This window comes from Hylobates moloch, unplaced genomic scaffold, assembly GCF_009828535.3.
Source record: "Hylobates moloch isolate HMO894 unplaced genomic scaffold, HMol_V3 SCAFFOLD_27, whole genome shotgun sequence".
NCBI classification, from domain to species: Eukaryota; Metazoa; Chordata; class Mammalia; order Primates; family Hylobatidae; genus Hylobates; species Hylobates moloch.
In genome coordinates, this window is record NW_026652302.1 from 4,644,582 (window position 1) to 4,670,603 (window position 26,022).

The 26,022-nt window shown below is 36.3% G+C and overlaps 1 protein-coding gene across 7 annotated transcripts in view; it reads right to left on the reverse strand.

The window, feature by feature from the left end:
* LOC116463082 (utrophin) overlaps window positions 1-26,022 on the reverse strand; it is a 565,754-nt gene that overhangs the window by 248,704 nt on the left and 291,028 nt on the right. For 6 of the 7 annotated variants that reach the window (XM_032146039.2, XM_032146038.2, XM_032146037.2 and 3 more), the window contains exon 50: window positions 25,553-25,742. In XM_032146039.2, coding sequence (XP_032001930.1) covers window positions 25,553-25,742 — 190 coding nt within the window. Of the gene's footprint in view, window positions 1-19,240; window positions 19,754-25,552; window positions 25,743-26,022 lie in introns of those variants that run through there. The other variant, XM_032146041.2, reaches the window with a different exon arrangement.

Below are 26,022 nucleotides of genomic sequence, written 5' to 3' on the forward strand. Positions count from 1 at the left end.
AGGAGAATTGCTTGAACCTGGGAGGCGGAGGTTGCAGTGAGCCAATATCGTACCCCTGCACTCCAGCCTGGTTGACAACAGAGTGAAACTCAGTCTCAAAAGAAAAAGAAAAAAAAATATGCTGTAGGAATTTAACTCTTCTTTATATCAATTGACTCATGATAAAACTGGTTTTCTTATATGACATTTTGCTTAAAGTCATAATTTCCAAGAACCTATCAACAATGTTAAGGAAGGACTTACTGGACATACCTTAATTTTAAAATATTTTATTGCAAAAAAAATGCTAATGATTATCTATCTGGGCCTTCAGCAAGTCATAACCTTTTTGCTGGTAGAGGGTCTTGCCCTGATTTGATGACTGCTCAGTTAAGGGTTGACTGACATTTTCTTAAAATAAGACAGCAATGATGTCTGCTCCATTCATTGATTCTTCCTGTCTGCCCCATTTATTGATTCTTCCTTTCATGAAAGATTTCTCGGTAGCATTTTGTCCACATTAGAACATGTTTCACAACTGGATTTGTTCTTCTCAAGCCTCTCAATGCCACTACTTTACTAAGTTTGTGTAGTATTCTAAATCTGTCATTGTCATTTCCATAATGTTCATAGCATCTTCACCAGGAGTAGATTCCATCTCAAGAAACCACTTTTTTTTGCTCATCCATTAGAGGCAACTTTCCAACCATTCAAGTTTTACCACGAGATTGCAGCAATTCATTCCCATCCTCAGGCTCCACTTCTAATTCTACTTCTCTTGCCATTTCCACCACAGCTGTAGTTATTTCCTTCACTGAACTCTTGAACCCCACAAAATGATCCATGAGGGTAGGAATCAACTTCTTCCAAACTCCTGTAAATGTCACTATTTTGACCTCCTCCCATTAATCAAGAATGCTCTTAATAGCATCAAGAGCAGTGAATCATTTCAAGAAGCTTTTCAACTTACTTTGCCCAAATCCATCAAAGGAATTACTATCTATAGCAGCTATAGCTTTATGAAACACATTTGTTAAATAATAAGACTTGAAAATCAAAATATCATCTCGATCCATGGGCTGAAGAATGGATACTGAGTTAGTAGGCATGAAAATAGCATTACTCTCCATCAGAGCTCTTGGTTGACCAGTACATCGTCAATAGCAGTAATATTTTGAAAAGAATCTTTTTTTCTGAGCAATAGGTCTCAACATTGAGCTTAAAATATTCATTAAATCATGCTGCAAACAGGTGTGCTGTCATCCAGGCTTTGTTTTTCCATTTATTGAGCATAGATAGAATAGATTTCACATAATTGTTAAGGGCCCTAGGATTTTCGGAATGGTAGGTGAGCAATGGTTTCACTTTAAAGTCACCAGCTGCATTAACCACTAACAAGAGAGTCTTGTCATTTGAAGCTTCAAAGTTAAGCACTGACTTCTCCTCTCTAGCTATGAAAGTGCTAGATGACATCTAATTGAAAGCTACTGTTTCATCTACATTGAAAATCTGTTGTTTAGTGTAGCCACCTTCATCTATTATCTTAGCTCCATCTTCCGGATAACTTGCTGCAGCTTCAACATCAGCATTTGCTGCTTGTTATTTGTACTTTTGTGTTATGAAGATGGTTTCTGTTCTTAAACTTCATGAACCAACCTCTTCTAGATTCAAACTTTTCTTCTGTAGCTTCCTTAACTCTCTCAGCCTTCATAGAATTGAAGAGAGTTAGGGCATTGCTCTGGATTAGGCTTTGGCTTAAGGAAATGTTGTGAGTGGTTGGATCTTCTATCCAGACCACTAAAATGTTCTCACTATCAGCAGTAAGGTTATTTTGCTTTCCTATTATTTGTGTTTTCACTGGAGTAGCACTTTAAATGTCTTTCAAAAACTATCCCTTTGCATTCACAACTTGGCCAACTGTTTGATGCAAGAGGCCTGCCTGGCTTTTGACCTATCCTGACTTTGGACAGTCCTTCCTTGCTAAGCTTAATCATTTCTAGCTTTTAATTTAAAGTGAGCATTGTGCAATTCTTCTTTTCACTTAAATACTTGGAGGCCAATGTAAGGATATTAACTGGTCTAATTTCAATATTGTTATGTCTCAGGGAATAGGGAGGCCCAAGGAAAGTGTGAGACGGGAATGGTGTGTTGATGGAGCAGCCGGACCACATACAACATTTATCGATTAAGTTCAGCATCTTTTTTTTTTTTTTTTTTTTTTTTTTTTGAGACGGAGTCTCGCTCTGTCGCGCAGGCTGGAGTGTAGTGGCGCAATCTCGGCTCACTGCAAGCTCCGCCTCCCAAGTTCACGCCATTCTCTTGCCTCAGCCTCTGCGAGTAGCTGGGACTACAGGCGCCCGCCACCACGCCCAGCTGATTTTTTTTGTATTTTTAGTAGAGACGGGGTTTCACTGTGGTCTCGATCTCCTGACCTCGTGATGCGCCTGCATCGGACTCCCAAAGTGCTGGGATTACAAGCATGAGCCACCACGCCCGGCCTAAGTTCAGCATCTTATATGGGTGTGGTTTGAGGTGCCCAAAACAATATCAATAGTAACATCAAAGATCACTGATCACTGGGTAAAATAACATATAATAATAATGAAAAAGTTTGAAATATTGCAAGAATTACCAAACTGTGACACAGAGGCACAAAGTACATGCTGTTGGAAAAACACCAATAGACTTGTTTCACAGAGGGTTGCCACAAACTTTCAATTTGTAAAAATGCTACAGCTGGAAAGCACAGTAAAGCTATGTGTGATAAGATGGGGGTATGCCCGTGTACACACAGAAAAAAAGAGTGAAATGAAAGTAAGAGATTAATAATATTCCCTTCTGAGTAGTATGGTTAACTGGTAAGTTTTATTTTCTTCTTCCTTCCTTTCTACTACATTTACAAAATGTGTACTTTCTTTTTAATATATCCAAGAGTAAAAATGTAAATGCTATTTTAAAGCTAATGAAAGCTATTTTCATTTGCCCAACAAAATTATAAGTGATTTGCTGTATATGCATATTCAAGCTGTCATTACACTTCTTTGACATTCAGAGGTTTTTCTAAAAAACATTTCTTTATACCTTACAAAACCAACTTAGAGATTTAAAAAAAAACAAGTTTCAGCACAGTTGACATATCCATTTCACTCCACACAGTTAAAGGTATGTCCAGAATGATAACCTCCCACCTCCAACCCAGTGTGCCCCTCACTGCTTCGTTAAGTACCTTAATTATTTGTTTAACCTCTCAAAGATTTTTTCAATATAAAATAATATCATGAGAACTATTTAATTGAGTACTTTTCCTTACTTTCTTCCAGCCCTAACCAACCACTCCATTTCCCCAAATACACCTGTACTAAATCAGGTATATACCAGGAAATATAGGGGCTGGTTAATTCCTGGTCTTCAATTTCTGTCCTTTATTAGTAAAGAAAACATTCTACTGCTTTACACAGTGCTTTGTGCCTTAAATGAGATTTCTCCTAGACCGCAATAAATATTTGCTAATTTTGATTTAATTTAAAGACGAAGGAGGTTAATCAAGAGCAATTATTCAAGAGCACAAACTAGATGTCATAAATAAATAAATACATTTTAAAATTCTCCAACAACCTTTGAGTTATTTCTAGTCTAGCAATATTCATTCTGATTTGGAAACCAAAAATAAAATTCTGTGGCCCTCAACCAACTGAATGGATCCCTCTTCTGGGCCAAGGGCATTCTAAAGTAAACCTGAAACACTAGTTCAGGCCGTGATGGGAATTTGTGGTTGGACATGCCTCATTATAACTTCCTCTTTTTGGAATTCAGGCACAGCTGACTAGCATTAACATTAATACAGCAACCTTATGATTGACAAAACAGACTCTCTCTAGTAACAAGATATCAACATGACAGATAGCAGGCCCTGAAAGAAATATAAGTATTTTACCCCAAAATATATTTCTTTGACATAGTTTGAAATGCCCCTGCAAAGCTGTCTCTTATGGGGAAAATCTACATTCCATAGAGAATCCCCTTCCCTTTCCAGGTCTTTTTCCCTATCCAGGAGAGAATTAATTAAGAGTCTGGTACATTTTTATGTCTGATAAGAAACATTTACAATCTATTCTCTCTGAAGCCTGCTAACTAGAGGCTTCATCTGCAATAATAAGAACCTTGGTCTCCACAACCCCTTATCTTAACCCAGACACTCCTTTCTATTGATTACAGGTCTTTAGATGAACTCTTTCAACCAACTGCCAATCAGAAAATCTTTGAATCCTCCTACGACATGGAAGCCACTTCAAGTTGTCCCGCCTTTTTGGACCAAATCAACGTACATCTTACATGTATTGATAGATGTCTGTTTTCTCCCTAAAATGTATAAAACCATGCTATACCCTGATCACCTTGGGCACTTGTTATCAGGATCTCCTGGGGCTGTGTCATGGGCCATGGTCACTCACATTTGGCTTGGAATAAATCTCTTCAAATATTACAGAGTTTGACTCTTTTCGTTGACAGATTCATCCTTGGAAGCCAGAATGATATATGTTGTTCCATATAATTTTCAGTAAATAAAGAACAACCCTATGTCTCAAACATTTTAATTCCTATCATTCTTTCACCAGATAAGCAGGAGAAAATTCAGGTTATCTGGCAATGTAAAAATTCTAGATATAAAGAGGTTTAAAATGTAATGATTTAAAAACAACGGTATGTGTGCTAAAAGAATCACACCGGCCGGGCGCGGTGGCTCACGCTTGTAATCCCAGCACTTTGGGAGGCCGAGGCAGGCGGATCACGAGGTCAGGAGATCGAGACCACGGTGAAACCCCGTCTCTACTAAAAATACAAAAAATTAGCCAGGCGTGGTGGCGGGCGCCTGTAGTCCCAGCTACTTGGAGAGGCTAAGGCAGGAGAATGGCGTGAACCCGGGAGGCGGAGCTTGCAGTGAGCCGAGATTGCGCCACTGCACTCCAGCCTGGGCGACAGAGCGAGACTCCGTCTCAAAAAAAAAAAAAAAAAAAAAAAGGATCACACCATATGTGATTAAGTCAAATTATAAAGCACCAGCTTTAAGTAACGACTCAGAGAAATGAGAAAAGCAAAACAAAAAGGTATAGTTATGAATGGGCTTTACAATAACTTATTATGAGTAAATCATTCCTTTGACAAAGTTTATGCTTCTTTCATAGATAAAGACAAGGATAGTTCTAGAGCTTAAGAATAGAAACTTGATAACTTTCTACTAACCTTGATGAATATGAAAGACAAAAAGATATTATGTCAACACCAAAAGAAGGGCCCCCATGCCTGTCTCAACAAAAGTTATCAGTTGCAAGCCTTGTTAAATAAGGTTACACACCAACTTTCCTATTATACTGAATTTTAGAGAATGACAGCTTTCATAAAGGACAATTTTGTTGCTCATCTCTACAGGAATTAGTAAAATATAATAAATGAGGGTATCAACTCTACATATTTCATGGTTTGAAAAGCTGCAAACTTTTATAGTAGGCATGCCTAGTTTTTGCAAAAGGAAAAAATGAGTTTTTAAATGTGTTTCACTTAAATGTAAATGAGCTAAATGAATGAAAGCTGCAGACTCAATAAATGTTTATTGCCAGGTAAGTTAAGGCACTTTTTTTTTTTTTTTTTTTTTTGAGACAGAGTCTCACTCTGTCGCCCAAGCTGGAGTGCAGTGGTGCAATCTCGGCTCCCTGCAACCTCTGCCTCCCGGGTTCAAGCAATTCTCCTGCCTCAGCCTCCCCAGTAGCTGCCCAGTAGCTGGGACTACAGGCATGTGCCACTACATCCTGCTAATTTTTTGTACTTTTAGTAGAGACAAGGTTTCACCATGTTAGCCAGGATAGTCTCAATCTCCTGACCTCGTGATCCGCCCACCTTGGCCTCCCAAAGTGCTGGGATTACAGATGTGAGCCATTGTGCCTGGCCAAGGCACTTTTAAGCCATTTTGCGCTTGTCACCATCTGAAGTTGAAACATGAAGAATACAAAAAAAAAAAAAAAGCATTTCAAATTCTTTTATGACGCTCAACATTAAAGTATGCAAGGGTTCAAGTAATCTGACCAGCTTTTATTAGAATAGGGTTGTTGTTATCTATAAGACATTTTATCATAAAAATATTCAAGCATACAGAATAATTGAAAAAAGAGTAAAATAAATACCCATATACTGACAACCAGACTCAACAGCTGTTAAGATGTTACCATATGTGTTTTATCTAAAGAGATACATTTCATTAATTAATTTTTGGAACAACCTTCAAGTAAATCATTTACTCCAACTATTTGATTCATTTGGTGTCTCAATGGTCCAAATTAGAAACATATAAAATACACTTTGGTAGTACAGTCCCATGAAACCCAAAAATGGAATATATCCATACCATCGCAGTTTGGTCATTGCCACTACTAATTAATCCTACAGGACAAATCACTTAACTATTTTAAGCTTCTGTCTCCTGATCTTGAAAAAATTAGGAAGCTAAACTTGAGAATATCCAAAGTCACCATAGGTTATTAAATGTTATCATTTCAATACCCACAGGAAAACTCTACTCTCACTGCCCTGTTTGATCTGCATATGAAACTCGGAAAAACCGTAAGACACCTGAACGACAGCTGGCCAGAAGCTGCCCCGTACCCTAACCTGCAAGGATGTGGACACATTTCTAGAAATCACTCCAGCTTTTAAAGTAAGGATGACATTTGGCATAAGTAAACTATTCAATTATTAAGTTATCTAATGAGGTATTGATTCTCAACCACATGCAACTTCCTGAAATTTTGGTTTATATGATATAATTTCTCCAATCTTTCTCTAGCTTCCTATCAAGCTTACTGCTCAGCTTTTAGAAATAAGCATAATAGGTCATTAGGCTTCCATTAGAAGCAATTACTTCAAAATAGAGCAAATGTTCCCCTTTCTTTACCACCACACCATATAAGGATCTTCCACAAAGACAGGCCATGTAATGAAGCAATCTAGGTTTTGTTTCAAGAATTAATGCAAAACAGCACTCAGTCATTATGGTCATTAATTCAGGTTATTCACTACCTATCAAAATCACACTCTCAAAAAATATATTATGCAAAAACCATTTGAGATTTACCAGAATGTGTAATTATTATTGAAATTCAAGAAAGATCTTCCTTCTTCAAGCCTTCCCAGCATCTAAGATTACTAATGTATAGGTTTTTAAAATTATGGCTGCCCTAATTTTGGATTGAATAAAGACTTCGAAATACTTCATTTGACTAGATGCTGCAGACTCAGGGGCTATTAGTCCTGCTCTGAAGACATGGACCCTTTTATGTAGCCCCAGTTTGAATCTAAGTTGTTTGGAAATAGTATGATTTTACTGGCAGAGAATGTACCTCAATATGGAAGGTGGCTGTGTGCCCCAGGAAAGAAGAAAAATGAACTGATCCTGCACTGCAGAAAGACCTCAGGTGGTTAGTATTCAACATTCTTCCACCTCAGTTGAGACACACAGAAGTTTGAGTTAATCACTGTTTCAAAACGCATTTCAGCAGTGAATGGTGAGAAAATCAAATGTAGGTAAATATTGTCATTGATTGTTATTTGTTGTTTTTATTTATAGGAAATTTAATATTTCAATTTCCATAATACTCTAGCTCTGCATAGCAAATTCATAAACATTAATACACTGGTCCTATAGCAGCTTTCTAAAGTATCTGGAATGCAAATTATTCCCACTGTCTAGAAGACAAAACTGAGGACTGATATATTACGTGGGCATTACATAAGATCAAACAAGTAAGGACTCAAATCTAGATCTCGTGATTCCAAATTCAGTATTTTTCCCATTATACTTAACTTGTACTGTATTCTAAATAATTTCCATTAAAAGTACATTACTGTGCATATTTTATAGATATGATTTACATATCATTTAACATAAGCTGCCCTAGATAGTACTAAGAATTAAAACTCAAAACTATCAAATTCTCTAAGATAAAGTAGTAAATTTATCACAATGAATTAGAATTATATTTCCATGACTTTTACCTAATCCCATGGTTTCAAAATCTTACTGTCAATCTAATATTAAAAAGAGAAAGTGTTCAGGGTTGCCTAGGGCTGGGGCAGTGCGGTGGGAAGAAATAGGGAATGACTGCTCATGAGTATGAGGGATTTCTTTTTAAGAAGAGACAAAAATGTTCTAAAATTAGATTATATTGATGGTTGCACAACCCTGTGAACATGCCAAAAGCATTGAATTGTACATTTTAAAAGCGAATTTTACATGAATTATATATCAATAAGACTATTTCAAAAAGAAAAAAAACTAGAGTCAAAGTTTATAGAACTTCTGCTTTACTGTATTAATTTTTAAATCTAAGAAAGAATTGAAATTTGGGTTATTTATTCAATATTTACAAATACTGTTTTGTTCACAGAACTCAAAAACAAGGTATAGTCCCAAATTCAAGAGTTTACAATTCAGAGGGTCAAAAAGAAATAAATAGCTAATTATAGTACCAGGCAAAGTTAAATACAAATTCTGCAAAAATAAATGCACATAAGATGTAGTGAAAGATACTAGAGTAATCTCCGGGGAGCTTAAATACAGAGTACCAGTGGGCTGCGTGACCTTGGGCAGCACAAAAAAATATATTAAAGCACTTTAAGAGCAAAGCTCTACATAGATGTTAAGGCACTGCATCCCTATTTATAAAATAAGGGAACTGGTCAAGTCATTTCTACAATTTCCATAAACTCTAATGTTCTACAAATCTATAATTTAATTCTAGACAGACTGACTTCTACTGTGAATTATTTTTCATTTTTGCTTGAAATATTGTGTAATTCCCTCATCAACTAAGTCATAACATAAAAGTATAACATTTTTGTCACTCCCATACCAAACTGACTTACATCCAAAAGAAGGCTGTTTCCTTTAAAAGAGGCATTCTGAAGAATTATGTCCTTATTTTAAAGATACAAATATTATGCAATTTCTTTTTTTAGAATTCCTTTTTGGAAATGCTGTCTGTGTTTGAGTATCTCCAATATTCACAAATATTTTTCCTTTGAAAATGAACTAAATTTTGGAAACAGTCAAAAAGATCTGGCATACATAGCTGGCAATCAAAAGGGCAACTTTTTTATTAATATAAAAATGTAAATGAATGAACTTTGTAGACATTTATGATGGACAAGTACCCAATGTTCTCGGAATACAATCAGCATACTTTTGTGCTCCACGTCTGAGGCAGGAGAACAGTGTCTGGAGACAGGGATTCTAAGGCCAAGCCATGGCTGAGTTCTTGGAATTGGGCCAAAAGGAAAACCCCATCTCTCCATGCCCAAGTGACAAGAGGCCAGAGACGCCTCTCTTTACAAAACCCCTCTACCCTACCCTACAAATGGGAAATGCCTCTGACTGGTCGCAGGCCAAAGCCTCACTTCAGCCTCTGACTGGTCGCAGGCCAATCCTTCTTTCACATGGGGTGTTGTAACCAATTGGAGGCCTCTAAGGGTACCTAGGGGTGTCACCAAATTTTTTTAGTTTAATAAAATCCCTAAAGAAAATTGCAATCAGGGCTTTTGGGCCACCTGCTCAAGCCCATTCCCACTCTGTGGAGTGTACTTTTCTTTCAAAAAATCTGTGCTTTCATTGCTTCATTCTTTTGTTGCTTTGTTTGTGTGTTTTGTTCAATTCTTTGTTCATTGCACCAAGAATGTGGACAGCTTGCAGTCAAGACTTTGCATCTGGTAACATGTTTACTCATTCAGTCTATTCCCAGAGTTTTCTGCTCTACTAAAATTCTATCTACTCCTCAAGATCCATATTAGTACTACATTTTCTCCAAACACTTCCCTGACATTTTAAATTCAGATTTTACTGCCCCTTCTTCTGTGTTCAAACAACTTCTAGTTTTATTATACTGTATTTGTTGCATCTCATTTTAGAAACTACAGTGATTAGGTTCTCAGTATCTGAAATTCAGACAGTTCTGGGATAGAATATTTGATCCTACACAGGTAAATCACTCAACTTGACTAGGTTTCAGTTTATATTCTATAACAGGATTATGATTTTCATCTAAAAACTTCATAAAAATATTTTTAATTGGCATTGCCTATTGTCTGTAAGGGTACAAGAAATTAGGCATTCAAGCTGGTAGTGGTTATGTAAACAGGTGCTACCTTGCAAGATGGAAATCCAGCAATAAATATCAAAAGCTTTTCATTGGCCGGGCGCGGTGGCTCACGCCTGTAATCCCAGCACTTTAGGAGGCTGAGGCAGGAGGATCACGAGGTCAAGAGATCAAGACTATCATGGCCAACACGGTGAAACCCCGTCTCTACTAAAAATACAAAAATTAGCTGGGCATGGTGGTGCACGCCTGTAGTCCCAGCTACTTGGGAGGCTGAGGCAGGAGAATTGCTCGAACGTGGGATGCGGAAGTAGCAAGTGAGCTGAGATTACTCCACTGCACTCCAGCCTGGTGACAGCAAGACTCTGTCTAAAAAAGTAAAAAAAAAAAAAAATTTAAAAAGCTATTCATTGTTCTGGTACTTTGGTCCAGTTATGCTATTCTAATAATGTACCCTGTACATAATCAGGATGCACTTAATGATGTATAAGGATGTTCATCATGGAATTATTTATCATGAGAACATTGGTAACAACCTAGTTACCTAACCATAGTGGGTTCTCTGAATAAATTATGGTGCAGCCACTCAATAGAATTTTATTTACATTGTTTTAAAAAAATCAAAATACACGACATTAAAAAAGCATTCATGATGTGTAAAGTGTAGAAGGAAGGTTATAAAATCTTAGAATAAAGCTACAGAGCAAATAGCATTTCCCATACTTCTCTATCACAACCACCCTGGCCTGTGGGATGCCAGGGGAGGTGCAGCTACACTCTAGTCTTTTAAAATTCTGAACCCAGAGTAAATACACGATCAGATAATGTTTTCAACTAAAAAAGTTCCCCCTTTTCTCTACCTCTTTAACTCTTGCAACATTTACCCTGAAAAAAAAGGAAAATTCCTCATTTTATAAAATTTTTGAGCTAAGAATCAAGAGCTTTTCTTTAAGGCTATAATTAATACTAGACTTATACTAAGAATACTAAATTCAGATTTTGGGGGGTGAGCTTAGACTCAAAACTGATGGCACCAAAAAGCATAATTCTTAAAATGTACACTTTTCAGAAGTACATTTAAAATTCTCAGTATTTCTTTCCAACCTCTACTAAGCAACCATATTTGTTTTTCCTCTTGTATCACTCAGAGTAAAGACGACTTCTTTCCTTTGCTTTGTTTAGTTTCTGGCAATGGAATAGGACTTCTTTTTAATATGAGGTTTTATGTCAATCAGCATTATATCAGTTTCTTTGTGGGTTAACTAGATTTTTAGGGGCCATCTCAGAGCCTAATCTATAATCCAGAAGAGGCTTCATAAATTGAGGAGCATCCTACAGGATCTTCTATCACAAGCCCCACTGGTCAAGGGAAGATTTTCTTGCATTTCCTCAAGCTGAGATTCACAGAAAATAACAACCCCAGGGAAAATTTCAAAGATTTATTTTCTCCTTCACTGTTGAAAGCAGGAGTTTCTGGCATCTTTGCAGTGGGGTGACCAGGGTGCATCTGAACCCCAGTGAGTCAAAGTCTGCAGGGGCATGAATCCTTTGGAAAAATTCTCAGGCAACTGTAATGTGAACATCCTTGTTAAAATGTAAGGGTTACTTCAGAGATAAAGATAATGAAGATGATGATACCATCACCACACCCAAGAGACATGAGACTGTGCTGGGCATGTCAGATGGATCATCTCATTTGATCCACACTCAATCAAGGTGGGAGAATAATCCTACCAATAGTGGTAACTGTAACAACAGTAGCCAACCCATGCAGCAGTTATGTGCCAGCCTTTGTTTTTACCATTTTATCAATATTAACTTATTTAACTCCTACAACAACCTTATGTGTGTGTGCATGTGTGTACGTGTGTGTGTGTGTGTGCGTGTGTGTGCGTGTGCGTGTGTGTGTGTGTGTGTAGATTGAGACAGAGAGAGACTAATTCCAACCCTATCTTCTGAAAAGGGAACTGAAACACAGAGATGTGGAAGGATTTGCCAAGGTTACATAACTGGTAAATGGCAAAGCCAGAATTGTTTGAATCTAGTCTCACGCTAGACTCGTGTGAACGACTAAAATTCCTCAGAACAACTTATTTGTACTTCCTTGTTTCCCATGGAAAATGCAACACTGCATTTTACATTTATGCTGCTTAGCACATATCTTTGGTGCATGACAGCCATTCAATACATGTTCTTTGAATTAAATTTTTAAAAATATATACATATTTGTTATTTTAAACAGCTCAGTCTGTTAAGTTAGTTGACTCCTTTCAGTTTCTTTCTTGGCAGCTATTATGTCCTTTTAAATATAATGATAAAAAACTACATTTGGGTATGGATAACTGGGTTCAATGAACACATAATTTAACATTTGTATTATTAAGAATCAAACCAAATTAAGTTATAAATAAAAAACCAGAAACAACTATATTAATATGGATGGAAATGACCCAATCCATCTTTCTTATGAAAGTGCAAAATAAACTCATTTTAAAAAATCTTTATTTCCTTAACATTATATAGCCAATACTTGAACATCAAACATTGAAATAGTTTTGAAAAGAATACTATTTCCTCACTTTTAAACTTCTAGGCAAACAAGTACAAAGCTACCTGCTCAAAACTGTCAGCAACTTTGGAAGGCCGAGGCAGGCAGATTGCTTGAGCTCAGGAGTTCAAGACCAGCCTGAGCAACATAGTGAGACCCTGTCTCCACAAAAAAATACAAAAAAAGTTAGCCGGGTGTGATGGCATGATCCCAGCTACTCGAGAGGCTGAGGCGGGAGGATAGCTTGAGCCCAGGAGGTCAAGGCTGCAGTGAGCCATGATGGCACCACTGTACTCCAGCCTGTGCGACAGAGACCCTGTCTCAAAAAAAGAAAAAAAAAGCTGTCAGCAATCAAACATCCATTATAGACTATCTCTGTTTCCTTACGTCCAAAATTAATGGTTGAATCAGATGATTTCCAACATTTCCTCATTCTCCAGAATTCCATGTTTTAAAGGAACATAGAATGTTCTCCTCATGATCCAGCTCATGTTTTAAAGGAGACTGCAGACTAAATTTCTTTAGACAAGGAAATGCATATGGAAATAATTCAGAACAAAACAATATCTATTACTTAGTTAATGTAATCTCTCTTTCTATATCTTCTATACTGAATGACCCATTTTATCCCAATATAATTCCTAAAACTATCTATCTAAAATTACAGGTAGAGAGACACTGGCTATTGAAGCAGAAAACCTATGTTGAACACAAGCTGCACCGCATACCAGCTGAGCAACTACTGGCATGTTCCTTCACTTGCTGACTTGCAAAACAAATTTCTTTCCTATCTATCTCCTAAGGACACACGATAATGTAATATTGTTAATATTATATTTATAATGATGTAATATATGAGAAAACACATTGTAAACTCTAAAATACTAAAAATGTAAGGAAACTATACTAGCAGTATCAAGATATTTTCCCATCATAACAGCTAACAGTTATTCTATTGTTGTAGTCAACCATTTTTCTCTCAATTCTGTTAAAATAAAAACAAAATAGTTGTCTATTGTGCAAACAGTTCAACATCTTCTTCCATTTGATGTTTTTCCAAAATTATTGCTTAACTTTATGAAGCCATATTTTCACATAAGCCTATTATTTATTAAGCATTAAAAGGCACTGTCTGCTTTTATAAGTGACCTTTGTTATAAATTAATCTTTTAGAGTTCCATAGAACTGAACAAACTAGAAGATGAAAAATGAAAAGCAACCCTCTGATGCACTTCACATCCTTTCCAATTTCAATTATTTGGACTCATTTACCTTGCTCAGAAATGAATAAGCTTTGTGAAACTGAGAAAGCTACCATGGCATAACATTTTCTACATTCTTTTATCTCTATGGTAGGAACTCTACTAATTGCTTAATTTAGAGAACTAAAAATAAACTACCAAATATACTAAGAGAAGTTGGTAGTGATCACAGTGAAGAGTAAGAGGAAGGAGCTATGTCTGCACATTTAAAATCTAGCTAGGAAATTTCCACTAGAAATTTAATAAGCTTTGCCTCTAGGAAAACACAAATCATCAACCCTTTAAGTTATAATTATCAGGTAATACTCTACAAATAAAGGAGACCTTTTATCCGTATCCTTAATACTACTTCGACTCCCTCTCAGAAGGACTTTCTATTTGTTCCAGATTTGTACTAATATTACACTTCTAGACATACACCAATGATAATTATATCTTGGCTATAAAAGAATTTTAAAATGCTATCTTGTAGAATGTATTAGTTATTTTTTAATTGAGTGACAAAGCATTGCATCAGATCTAATTATACTGCTTTTATCTAATTATATTGACTTTAACCAAGTCATTGATAGCATGAGTTTTCTGATTAACAAAATGTTAGTTAATTGGATAACTTTTTAAAAACATAATTTTGACAACACATATCAACTTGGGGAACTACAGCAAAACAGAGGTCCAAGAGCCTTCTAAAATAGCACTTGTGCTCTTAGAAGCCACAGGAATCATATCTGATAGTGGCAGGCAGAGGTGCAGGTGTTTTCTCCTTGATCCCATCTCACTTTTGTCTGTAATCTTGACCTGACTAGGAAGTGCAGAAAGAGAGGCAGAGTAGAGAAAGCAGTCTGTGTGGGTATCCATACAGCTCCCAGGAAACACACCTACGGCATCCATAGAGAGGGTTAGATGGAGGCAAACCCATCTACATATGCCATTTTTCTCCATTAAACCTCAACCTTCACATACTTTCTGAACTAATCCAACCAAGACTTTCTCATGAAGCCAAGAAGAGACAACTCATATGATCAAGTGGGAATTCTAACTTCCATACTAGAGGGTCATGACTCTGAGCTCCATGGTTCAAACAATCTATGTATGAGTTGGTTATTGAGAGAAACTGAGGGAATCCAAGAGTTGACCTTAAAATACATACATCTCAACAATCAGATCATGATAAAGTAAATCTCCATTGCCCTAGATCACTTCAGGATTTAATTGTTCAAGGAGAGCAGGGTTCTCCATGTGAAAAAAAGGTGGGAAAATGTTTGAGAGTAAAAAATACAAAATTCAACCTGTCAAAAATACACCATTCCATTCCGTGTCTTCTAAAAAACCACATACTCAACCTTAACTACCTCTAAATACAGGAGCTATACATGTAGATGAAAAATAATGTGTGACCTTACTTCATCAGTGAATCTAAAAACCCACTGAGAGATTAATGTGCCTTCATGTTCATTATCTATTACTCAATAGCACTACAAGCAACTACATAGTTCTGTGTTGTCCACGTCCACACATGAAAACACACACACATAGCCACAAAGCAAGCCTTTTGTAGACATCACTGGTCAATCGTGACTTGCTAGGTGGAATCTTCTTGTCTCTTTCTATTTTTCACAGAACATTCAGAAGTAGTTGCTTTAATACCACAGAAGACACAGTTTTCCAGGGAAGACTTTGAGATCAGCACCACACTGAAAGCTCAAGCCCCCCAGAAGGCCAGGCTAAGAATAGCCATGGTTTCACTCTGTATGTAAATGACTAGTCACCAAAATCGTGCTGTGTATACCACATAGAGAAAAAGAATCAACTGGGGTACAAAAAGGCAACAGTAGAAAGTAAGAACAAAATTATACACTACTAATATTTAATACATGATTTCACCATGGCATATGTGTATAATTTTTAAATGAATACACATCTATATATAGCTAGATGTTTGAAAGATTTTTGCTGAAGAAATATGATCAGAATAGTTGGGGGGGGTGACTAAAACCACTTAAACTAAAATGATTTACATATACATTCAAGCAAATAGAAGTTATATCATTTAAATCAACATTTTCTAAAATGCCTGAGTCACAAAGAACTCAATTTACAGCACTAAATATTTTTAAATTTTTCTCGTTTTTCTATAATGTTCATATCCCAATCTACTTTGCAGGAAACTGCTTTTTACCATGCCCTCAATTGCTAAATATTTTACAGAAATTGGCACTAAGAAAAAATAAGGAGGACTTATAAAAATTTCTTCTAATTTAACATTAACACAAACAACTCATTTCTAATCTAAAGATTTAATGATATAAAACACCCCAAAGTAATCACATAACAATAAAAACAAATTCAATATTATTTTTCAAATCATTTACATCAGCTTCGTTTCTACTGTGCTCTACTAAAAGAAAAATTATTTTATAGGCATGAAAATTTTAAAGAAACTAAGCAAACAAAACCATATCTGAGAAAATTAGCATCCAGTGAAGGGTGATTTTAGGTCATCAGGGCAATTTCAATGCTGCTAATTATATCTCCAAGTAAGCAGCACTTACGTTTTTGCTTCCTGCTCAAATTTTATTGGATGTATAACCGAGAAGAAATATTTTTAAAGGCAAAAAATACACGTGAATGTGTAAATAGATTGTGGGAGGGGAGTATATTTTAACTGTGGGAGCTGTGACATGCCTTTTTTCATTCCTCCCTTCTCTTTGAAACATACAAGAAAACCCACAAATTGAGAATATTCTACACAAATATCTACTCGTGTAACACACACACTATCTTCTGACAAACAAGAGAAGTATGAAAATAAGCAGAAAAGAAGAGCTGCCACAGAGGGAAAAGTCTAACAAAAGACTAAACAAATAATACATAAAAAGAATGATCCTCAAGAGGAATTTAAAAGAAGATAAAAATATTCAGACACTGAATTTCAAAATGCCAATATGAATTTTAAATAGTCAAATTTCCCTCAGATTATGCCACATTTTATTCTCATTCATTTTGGTCTCTAAATGTATTTACAATAGACTGTTTCTATATTTTTATGGAGAAACACAAACTTAAAGCATTTTTTTTCTAAGAAACTAAATTTAGAGAATGTGGGAGGAATAAGGAGAAAGTCAAGACAGCATTTACAATTTAATGGCAAGGGAATTTACAGTGTTTTAAAGCAAATAAATGTCAAACCTATTTAAACTTTTAGGTATGACACACGGACTATTGATAATTAAAATACAATTAAGTATTTTTGGTTGGTATAGCTACCTCTATCAATATTTGAGATGGCAACTGTTAATATTTAAGTCTACAACTAAATTTTTATTTCATTAAATTAATATAGCTCAATAACTTCGATCAGTTTTCAAAATATAACCACACAAATAAAATTTATCTGTTACTAGTTTATTTATTTCATAGTAATTGTGCCGCTTCCTAATCTGGATTTACAGTTCTTCAGGCAAAATCTCCTATGTCACTGCCTTATACTGACACCTGCTGGAATGTACTGGAATTGTACATTTCTCATTGCGTTATCCAGGCAGTTGTTAATTTTGTACATGGGAAAGAATACGTGGAAGATAGTATTTCAACAGCAAATAATGGAAATTTTAATTTTCTAAATGAAATAAGTAACATTTATTCTAAACATTTAAATTTTCATGGTATCTTTAGGAAATTATAAATCAAGAAGTCTTCCTAAAAAGCACTTCTGATGGTAATTTATCCAATGACTTCAGTGACTTAACTTGTGCCTATTTGCGGTAGAATTAGGAAACTAATTAGCAACTTTCTCCAATACTTGACTTTTGCTGTTTCATACTTTGCACTAACTTAATACCTTGGACTTTAGAAAAATATTTGGTTTTGTGAAAGTACACACACACAAACAGATCAGGAAAATGACCCTGCTCTTAAAAAAAGAATGCTTTATATATTCATACCGGTAGTTAAAAAAATTAAATAGCATAAATTAGTGAATGAGCTTTTCTTATCTATTATCAAAATTGCCTTTTCATGAAAAACATAAATGTTTTACCAGAACAAACTTATCCATTGAAGTGGAGCAAAACACAACACATTGAAATAATTAGGTTTACAAATCTTTGTAACTGAATTAAGTTCCATTAAGTTTCAATTAACTTCTTATGCAAATAAAACTCTTGTAAGTATTTCTGAAAAGAATACCCCACTACCTGAATCTGTCTCCCAAAACTTCCGGAAAAAAAAAAAAGTTTCCAGACAGCAATATATCTAATCGGCCAAATTGTAAGAAATTACAGTGTGATATAATAAAGTTAATGGAATACTGCTTCCCACCTCAATCTGCTGCCATATAAGCATCATCTAGATGCCTGGACATGCCATATTGCATATCATCAGAAAAATAATATTTTCTCAGAGGCAGTTGTTTTGATCACAAATGAGTTTGGGCAGCTAACAGAGCAACAAGATACATTCTTGAGAACGGTACTAAAAATATGATAGGAAGGAGGAATATAGTACTGCGGTAGTGTAAAAATTGCTATTATAACTCTCTCCTTTTACATCAAAACACTCTAATTTTGACAAAAGTAATGACATAGTATCTACATAGTTTGAATAAAACAAAACTATGATCAAACATGTAACAGCTGACTTAAAAAAATACAGCAGCTGATTGAATGCTTTATGTTCAGGATGACGTACTATTAGAAATTTGCAACTGTCAAACAAGTTGCCTCCTGTAAGTCTACTTAATTCACCTATCCAAATGAAATTAAATTCTTCAAGTGTAACTATCATATATGGAGATTCAAGAATATAGGGGATGTTTTATGATGAAATTCAGTCTGATCATTTTTTTAAAATGTGTTTTAATTGTTTTAATTGAAAAAGCAATTAGCTATAAAACGATGGAACATTTTTTAAAAATCTACTGAAAGATTATTTGGCATTCTTCTTTTAATTTTACTAAAATTTACATAAGATTAATGTGCCATTCAATATTAAGATACTGCAAAGTACCAGAGAGGTAACAGGTCTTAATGAATGTAGTAGTTTTGCTATCATATTTTCTCCAAACATTTCACTAGCCCATCTCAGAAGACAAGATTGTGTCAGTTGCAAAATAAACTATGTACTAAAACTAAAACCTGTTTTAGATTTTTAAACAAAACGTAATTAATGCAATTCACTTTAACAGCTTTCCCAACCAGTTACTAAGAAAGGGAATCTTTCCTTGATAAGAACCTGAAAGATTAGTTTTTAGAGCCTGAGAAACAGTAGAACTGTCAGACACCCGAGATCCTTATTTTCAATCACTCAGTTACCTTACAGAGCTTCTGATACCGAGGAGAAGAAACTGCCATCCTTTGTAAACGATGCAACAAAACCACAACTTTCTGCAGAGACGTTCTCACCACAGCCATCATTTTAAGTTTACCACACTTCTGGAGACACCTCAGAATTTGCATTATAAATGAAGAGCAACGATCATTTCCTCCCGGTCACTGGACAATGATTTGTCAGTTCTCTGAGCATGCTCGTTTCCAGGAAAGCATTTGAAAGATACAGGGGGTTAGGTTCTAGGAAAAAGGAGGCTAGTATTCCTTCAACTTCTCAATTTAAAAAACACAGACAAACGCCACAGAGAAAGCCCCCCAGCAGATGCTCACAGGCAGCACTTGCTCAGCCCGGCATGGACAGAAATGAAGGAAGTTGTCGAGCAGCCAAGCGCTGCCGGCTGCGGGAGAGGAGTGTGCTCAGTAGCCAAAGAGGATATTAAGTGAAACATTAAAGCTGCAGATAGAAAGCGGACATCCCCTGGGAACAGGGATTCAGCATATCACCGCCACCACCATGGTGCATGCCCTGTAGCTGGTTTCTATTAAGAGAGAACGGAGCATTCACCCTCTCTAAAGAGGGATACGTTCACTACCCAATAAATGCAGCTCTAGCTGTGCTCTGTGAATTAGTGAACAGGAGATCCTGTTATAAATCTTGAGAAGAGCAGAAGGGTACACCTGACTCTAATGACAACAGCTCATACATTAAGTGCTAAAAAATCACCCCCAGACAGGTCTCAGCCCAAGATCACCTAAAACAAAACAAAACAACAACAATAAAGCAAAACAAAAAAAAATACTTGCAGGGGTTATGTGACTAAGATACCCTAAAAGCAGAGCGATCCAGTGGATTCTCATCTGCCTGCCTAGAAGGAAAGCCATTAGAAATGGAATAGGTTAGGATTTGTCTAATTAAACAGCTAAGTTAATAAAAAATGAAAAGTCTGTAATTGACTACTGAACATTCCAAATTGCCACATTTCCCCTTAGACAGCATCTTCATTATCTCATTTCATTTGCCATAAAGCTGTTTTAATTTTATGAATAGGAAATATGAGGCCATAATTATATCATATAAAAATCCAGTACAGAATTTTGGGGTTTTATGTGTATGTATATACACACTTGAGACATATTCTCTACTGCAGCCTGAATATCATTACAAATATCAACTGGGGTAAAGTACTATCAGGAGATGTGCAAAATAACCCTGGATGATTAAATGACGGGGTCAAAGAGCACAGCCAGAAATAGAACCCAGATGTTGCTCATTATCAGTGTCCTGCTCAATCTGGTAACTGGGCTAATGCTGCAATTTCACCTCTGTCTAATGTTGTCATGATTCTTTAAAAGAAATGCAGTATTTTCAAGTATTTGTTTTTCCTCCTTTACTTCATTTGCCTTTCTTAGTCCTTCATGTTAGAACGATTTAAGGTCCTATATTGTGTCTTACAGAACGGTGTTTATCAAGCAGTGCTTTGCTGACTTTATTGGGTCTTACAGAACTGTGTTTATCAGGCAGTGTTCTGTGGACGTCTGCCTGTATCTTTTCCCTGCAGGTCCATACTGAGAATCTACACTGCCTCCCTCTGGTGAGGCTAACAACGCCACCATATCTGTGTAAAGCCAGAAGTGGAGAGCATATTCAAAGGATAGAATGTAAAATGTTAAGGTATTTGGCAAATAGATAGAAATAGATTAGTGATTGTTCAGAGGGGAGGGAATTGGCGGGGAGGAATGGGAAATTGCTAGTAAAGGGAAGGGATTTCTTTTTGAGGTAATGAAAATATTCTAACTTGATTGTAGTGATGGTTGTACAACCGTGAACAGACTAGAAACAAATGAATTGTAAAATTTAAATGAATGAACTGTATAGTATGTGAATTATATGCCAAGAAAGTTGTTGTTAAGTAAGTATGAAGCTATAATTCCTGTCCTAGAACCAGCAGATGAAGTCCCCATGAGATAGGCACTCACCCCTCAAACACAGTGCTAAGCATGGGGCTGAGCACAGGAGAAAATCTAAAACAATCTATAATCAAAGTTGCACCTATGGAACAAGAGGATGAAAATGAGGCTAAAAGCAAACACAAGAGATAAAAGTGTAATAATCCTAAAACATAAATTATTAGAGAGCAAAACCAGCCACCCACGACAACACCACTCCAGGAAGGCAGCAGGAACTCAGGATTTTACCCAGGAAAGAATCAGAGCATCTCAATTAATTGGTAATGCCAAATGTAAAGCTAAAATTTTTAAATATAATTAAAAGAATAACAATCTTTTAGAATATGAACATGCACATTAAGAATAAATGCACTTGAACTAATAAACTAGTTGGAAGTCAATAATGGGCTTTTATACAAAAGCAAAAAATAAAGTTTCTTCATCTTTGGCCAAATACTCTTACCTGAATATAGATTCACGGTGACAACTGCATGCCAGGTATCTCCTCCTGGATGTTACTCCAATGCTTCATTTCAACAAAGTCAAAATGGATGAAATTCACCATCCCCACACATTTCCCGCTAACTTGCAACGCTGCCCTGACATTTTCTTCTATGTTCCCAGTCTTAGGCTCTAACACCACTTGGCAATCCGACTTTCCCCTTCCTTAGTCTATGTATACTATTGAGTCATTAGATCTACTACCCCTGCCATTGTCTCCTTTCTGGTAATTATCACCTGTAGCCTGGATAGCTACATGAGTATCCTAACAGGCCTCCCTTCTGTCACTCTTGTCTAGTTCAAGTCCATTCCTCATACCATCAGCTAAATTCCTATAAAGCAAAAATCCCATTGCATCACTCTTGTTACTATCCTTTATGATTTCTCTTCATTGCCACTGGGTTAAAATATAAATACTTGCATGGCATTTAAGACCCTCTATGAGCTGGACTGCTCAGTTCTCAAGGAGCTTGTCTCTCCTGCAGGTCTCCAAAGAATCGGCTTTTCTCTTGCCAAAATGCCTCTGCTGGGGAATAAATCCTAACAGCCTTGCAGCAGGGCAATGAAACATAGATGCATAAATCCAAATCATCATTCATCCTTAAAAGAATGACATGTATCATAGCATACTCCCAAAAGTCAATCATCTTCCATGTGCTTTAGAACTATCCTTATCAAAATTCACCCAAGATTCACCTTCAACTGAACATAGAATAAACTGCTTTATCTTCATGAAATTCTCCCATGGCTTTGGATCTGGTTGTCACAAGACATGAAGCAAGTATTAGCAGTGAATGTGTCAGCTACGCAGTTCTACATACATATCCTGTGCATGCAGCAAAGATACACCGAGCTCCTTATTCCATTTTCCTTAGTGCACAAAGACTGTGCACCACCACCACCACCACCACTGCCACCACCGTGCCTCTAGAACTTTTCTGCTATGGTTTGCCATGCTTTTGTACAGTCATTTTCTCCAACAAACTTCTCTCCATTTCCAAAAAAGTTTCTACTTTAAATGTCTGTTCACTCATACAAAACGAGAATCATTAATATACAACACCATAAAAAAATTAAAATTCTCTTGCCTCAGAAAAACTCAGTAAAAGGTACTAAATCTCTAACAATCATCTATCTATAAGGTGCTGAAAATAAAGCCATAGAATTTTTTAAAAATAGAATGGAGAGAACACTTTAAAATTAAGAGCATTTAATAACAAAGCAAGGGAATGAAAAATCATGCAAATTACCGTAATGTGAATCATTCTAAACATAAATGTACATATTTATCTTTAAACAAAGGAATTTTAGTAGACTCTTAGTAAATGTCCTCTTTATTACTTTCTACCAGCCAAAAGAGACTATTTTTAGCAACACTAAAGTAATAATGTATTATATTTTATAAAGCATTATAATGTATTTTAATATTTTTATCAGCAACCTTTCTTTCTTGATGCTGTTTGCCATAAGTAATCCTGTGCTTAGTTATTTTTATTTTGAAAGATTTTAAACATTTCTATTTACATTTGTCTTCCACTGTTTGAATATTCATTAAATATTGAGAAGAGTCTTAGCTATGGTAAGAATATATCCTAAGATAAAATGTGTCAGAAGACATCATTAAACTCTAGAACAGGCCTGTGTTTTGCTGGTGCTCATTACTAGGGTTCATTTAAAGCCTCCTTTATTCATTGTGTATAAACTGTTACCTACTCAAGTACACAGCCTAGATAGCTACTGAAATTAAAACCATTGCATAAATTAACTGTGAGCATTTATAGGTCAGGCTTTTTCTTGTTTAAATCATAAAAAAATAAATAATCTAGCATCTAACCACACTTAGAGTCCTCTATGACCTCCTAAAATACAGCTGATGGCTGAATATTTTATCAATTAACATTTATAGTGACCTCATAAGGCTCGAAAGAGTGAGTCAAAGGAACAGATTTAATTTTGATACTTGCCTGGTCACGCTCTTTAACAAGTCACAAAATGTATTGTGCAATGAATAAGATTCAAGCAGCAATGTATTTAAACAGAAATTTTCAACAAATGAATCTTAAGAACTGAATAGTAAAACACCATGAGTTTTCATGCACAGGGACAATTTATAAATAAGTTCATTTTCCAAAAAGATCTGTTTTTCAAATTGTGTAACTTTTCAGTGAAAATAATTTCAAACTTAAAGAAAAATTGTAAGAATCAGAGTAGTTCAAAGAAAGACTCTGTATCCTTCATCCAGATCCACACATTTGTTGACATTTTACAAAATGGTCTGTTGGATGTTTGAAGAGAAAAGAGCTCCTAAGAACGGATTTAAAAAAGGTTTCAATGCTGAGTTTCATAACGGTGAGTCAAGGTCCAAGGACAGCAGTCAGTATTTACTTAGGATTTGCACACAGGGCACTGCGTAGGCAACAATATGGATGATATAATCTCTGCCCTTGAAGAACCATGTGACCAACTGGGACAAGTGGAGACATGTATCAAAAGACAGTGGAGGCCAGGCGCGGTGGCTCAGGCCTGTAATCCCAGCACTTTGGGCGACCAAGGCAGCTGGATCACTTAAGGTCGGGAGTTTGAGACCAGCCTGGCCAATGTGGTGAAATCCCATCTCTACTAAAAATACAAAAACTAGTCGGGCATGGTGGAGCACACCTGTAATCCCAGCTACTCAGGTGGCTGAGGGATGAGAATCGCTTGAACCCAGGAGGCAGAGGTGGTAGCAGGCTGAGATCACACCACTACACTCCAGCCTGGGCAACAAAACAACAACAACAAAAGACAATGGAACACGTGTTCACAAGTACATCAGAAATAATAGTTGTCAGACTGATGTGAGCATGGCATGGCATAAAGTAATCAGATGTAATACTATGGTTGACAAGGAGACTTCCCCATTGAAACAGGTTTTTGTTTTGTTTTTTTTGGGGAGTGAACAGACAGTCTCGTTCTGCCACCCAGGCTGAAGTGTAGTAGCGTGATATTGGCTGACTACAACCTCTACCTCCTGGGTTCAAGTAATTCTCATGCCTCAGCCTCCCAAGTAGCTGGGACTACAGGTGCACGCCACCACGCCTGGCTAATTTTTGTATTTTTAGTAGAGATGGGGTTTCGCCATGTTGGCCAGGCTGGTCTTGAACTCCTGACCTCAGGTGACCTACCCACCTTGGCCTCCCAAAGTGCTGGGATTACAGGCATGAGGCACCACGCTCTGCCTGAATCAGATTTTGAACTGGAAGGTTCAAGAGCACTAAAGCAGAACTACTTGAGGGCAGAAAAAGATTCAGACGTATTTCATAAGATTCCTCATAATGTTTGTAAATGAAAAGTTTTATATTAGCACATTTTGTGTAGAAGAAATATTTGAACCTCAGACTACACATACAATCACAGTTATCAAGCTAATGCCATAAAAGTAATACCATCAAGCCTACTATTCTTAGTTATAAACTAAGCCATAGAGCTTTTGCAGCTTTTATAATAAGTATGTATAATAAATGGAGAAAGAAACACTTCACATTAAGGGAAAATGCCCTTATAATTTAGGATTCAATAAAGCTAACCGTAATAGGGCTTAAAATGACAAAAAGCAGAATAGCTGTGAGCCTCTAACTCTAAATAAACAATTATTACTTCCATAAAACAAGGTGGGTTTTTTCCCTCTAACATTAAGTAAAAATATCTAATAGAGCTTATTTCAAGAAACCTATTATTCACAGGAGAGCACGGATTTCATAAGAGAATAAAGTGACAACCTCACCTTTTAAGGGTAACACATTTGCATGCAGAGGGATCAAAAGCGCACAGAGCAAACACGAGTACTGGTGTGGTTTCCCATGCACTTACCTGCATCTGCTGTTTCAGTTCCCTGGCCAAGATACTATCCTGAAGAGCGTTCTCCCGATGAGAGGCATCCGCAAGCACATTCACTGTGGTCTCTGCTTCTTGGATCCACTTTAGGAAGTTTTCCAGATCTCTGCGAGAGGCTTGCACCGTCCTCCACTCAGCCTCCAAGGCGTTCTGTCTGTCAGCAATACTGAAAGTAACAATATGACAGCATGGCTCCATTACTTACAGTGTGACATTCCACATCACGCATCCCCTAAACAAAAAACTAACAGGCAGCCCCCAAAGGACCTTTTATTCAAGTCACCATAGGTAACTGGGAGATTTATTTGTATGTGTGTCTTGAATAATCCTTAGTGGGGTGGTCATGTGAATTCTGAGAAGAGTGAAAGGGGGAGAGCCATAAAAATATTAAAATCACATCCATATCATAAAATAATTATAACTACATTTTACAGCTCATAATTGTA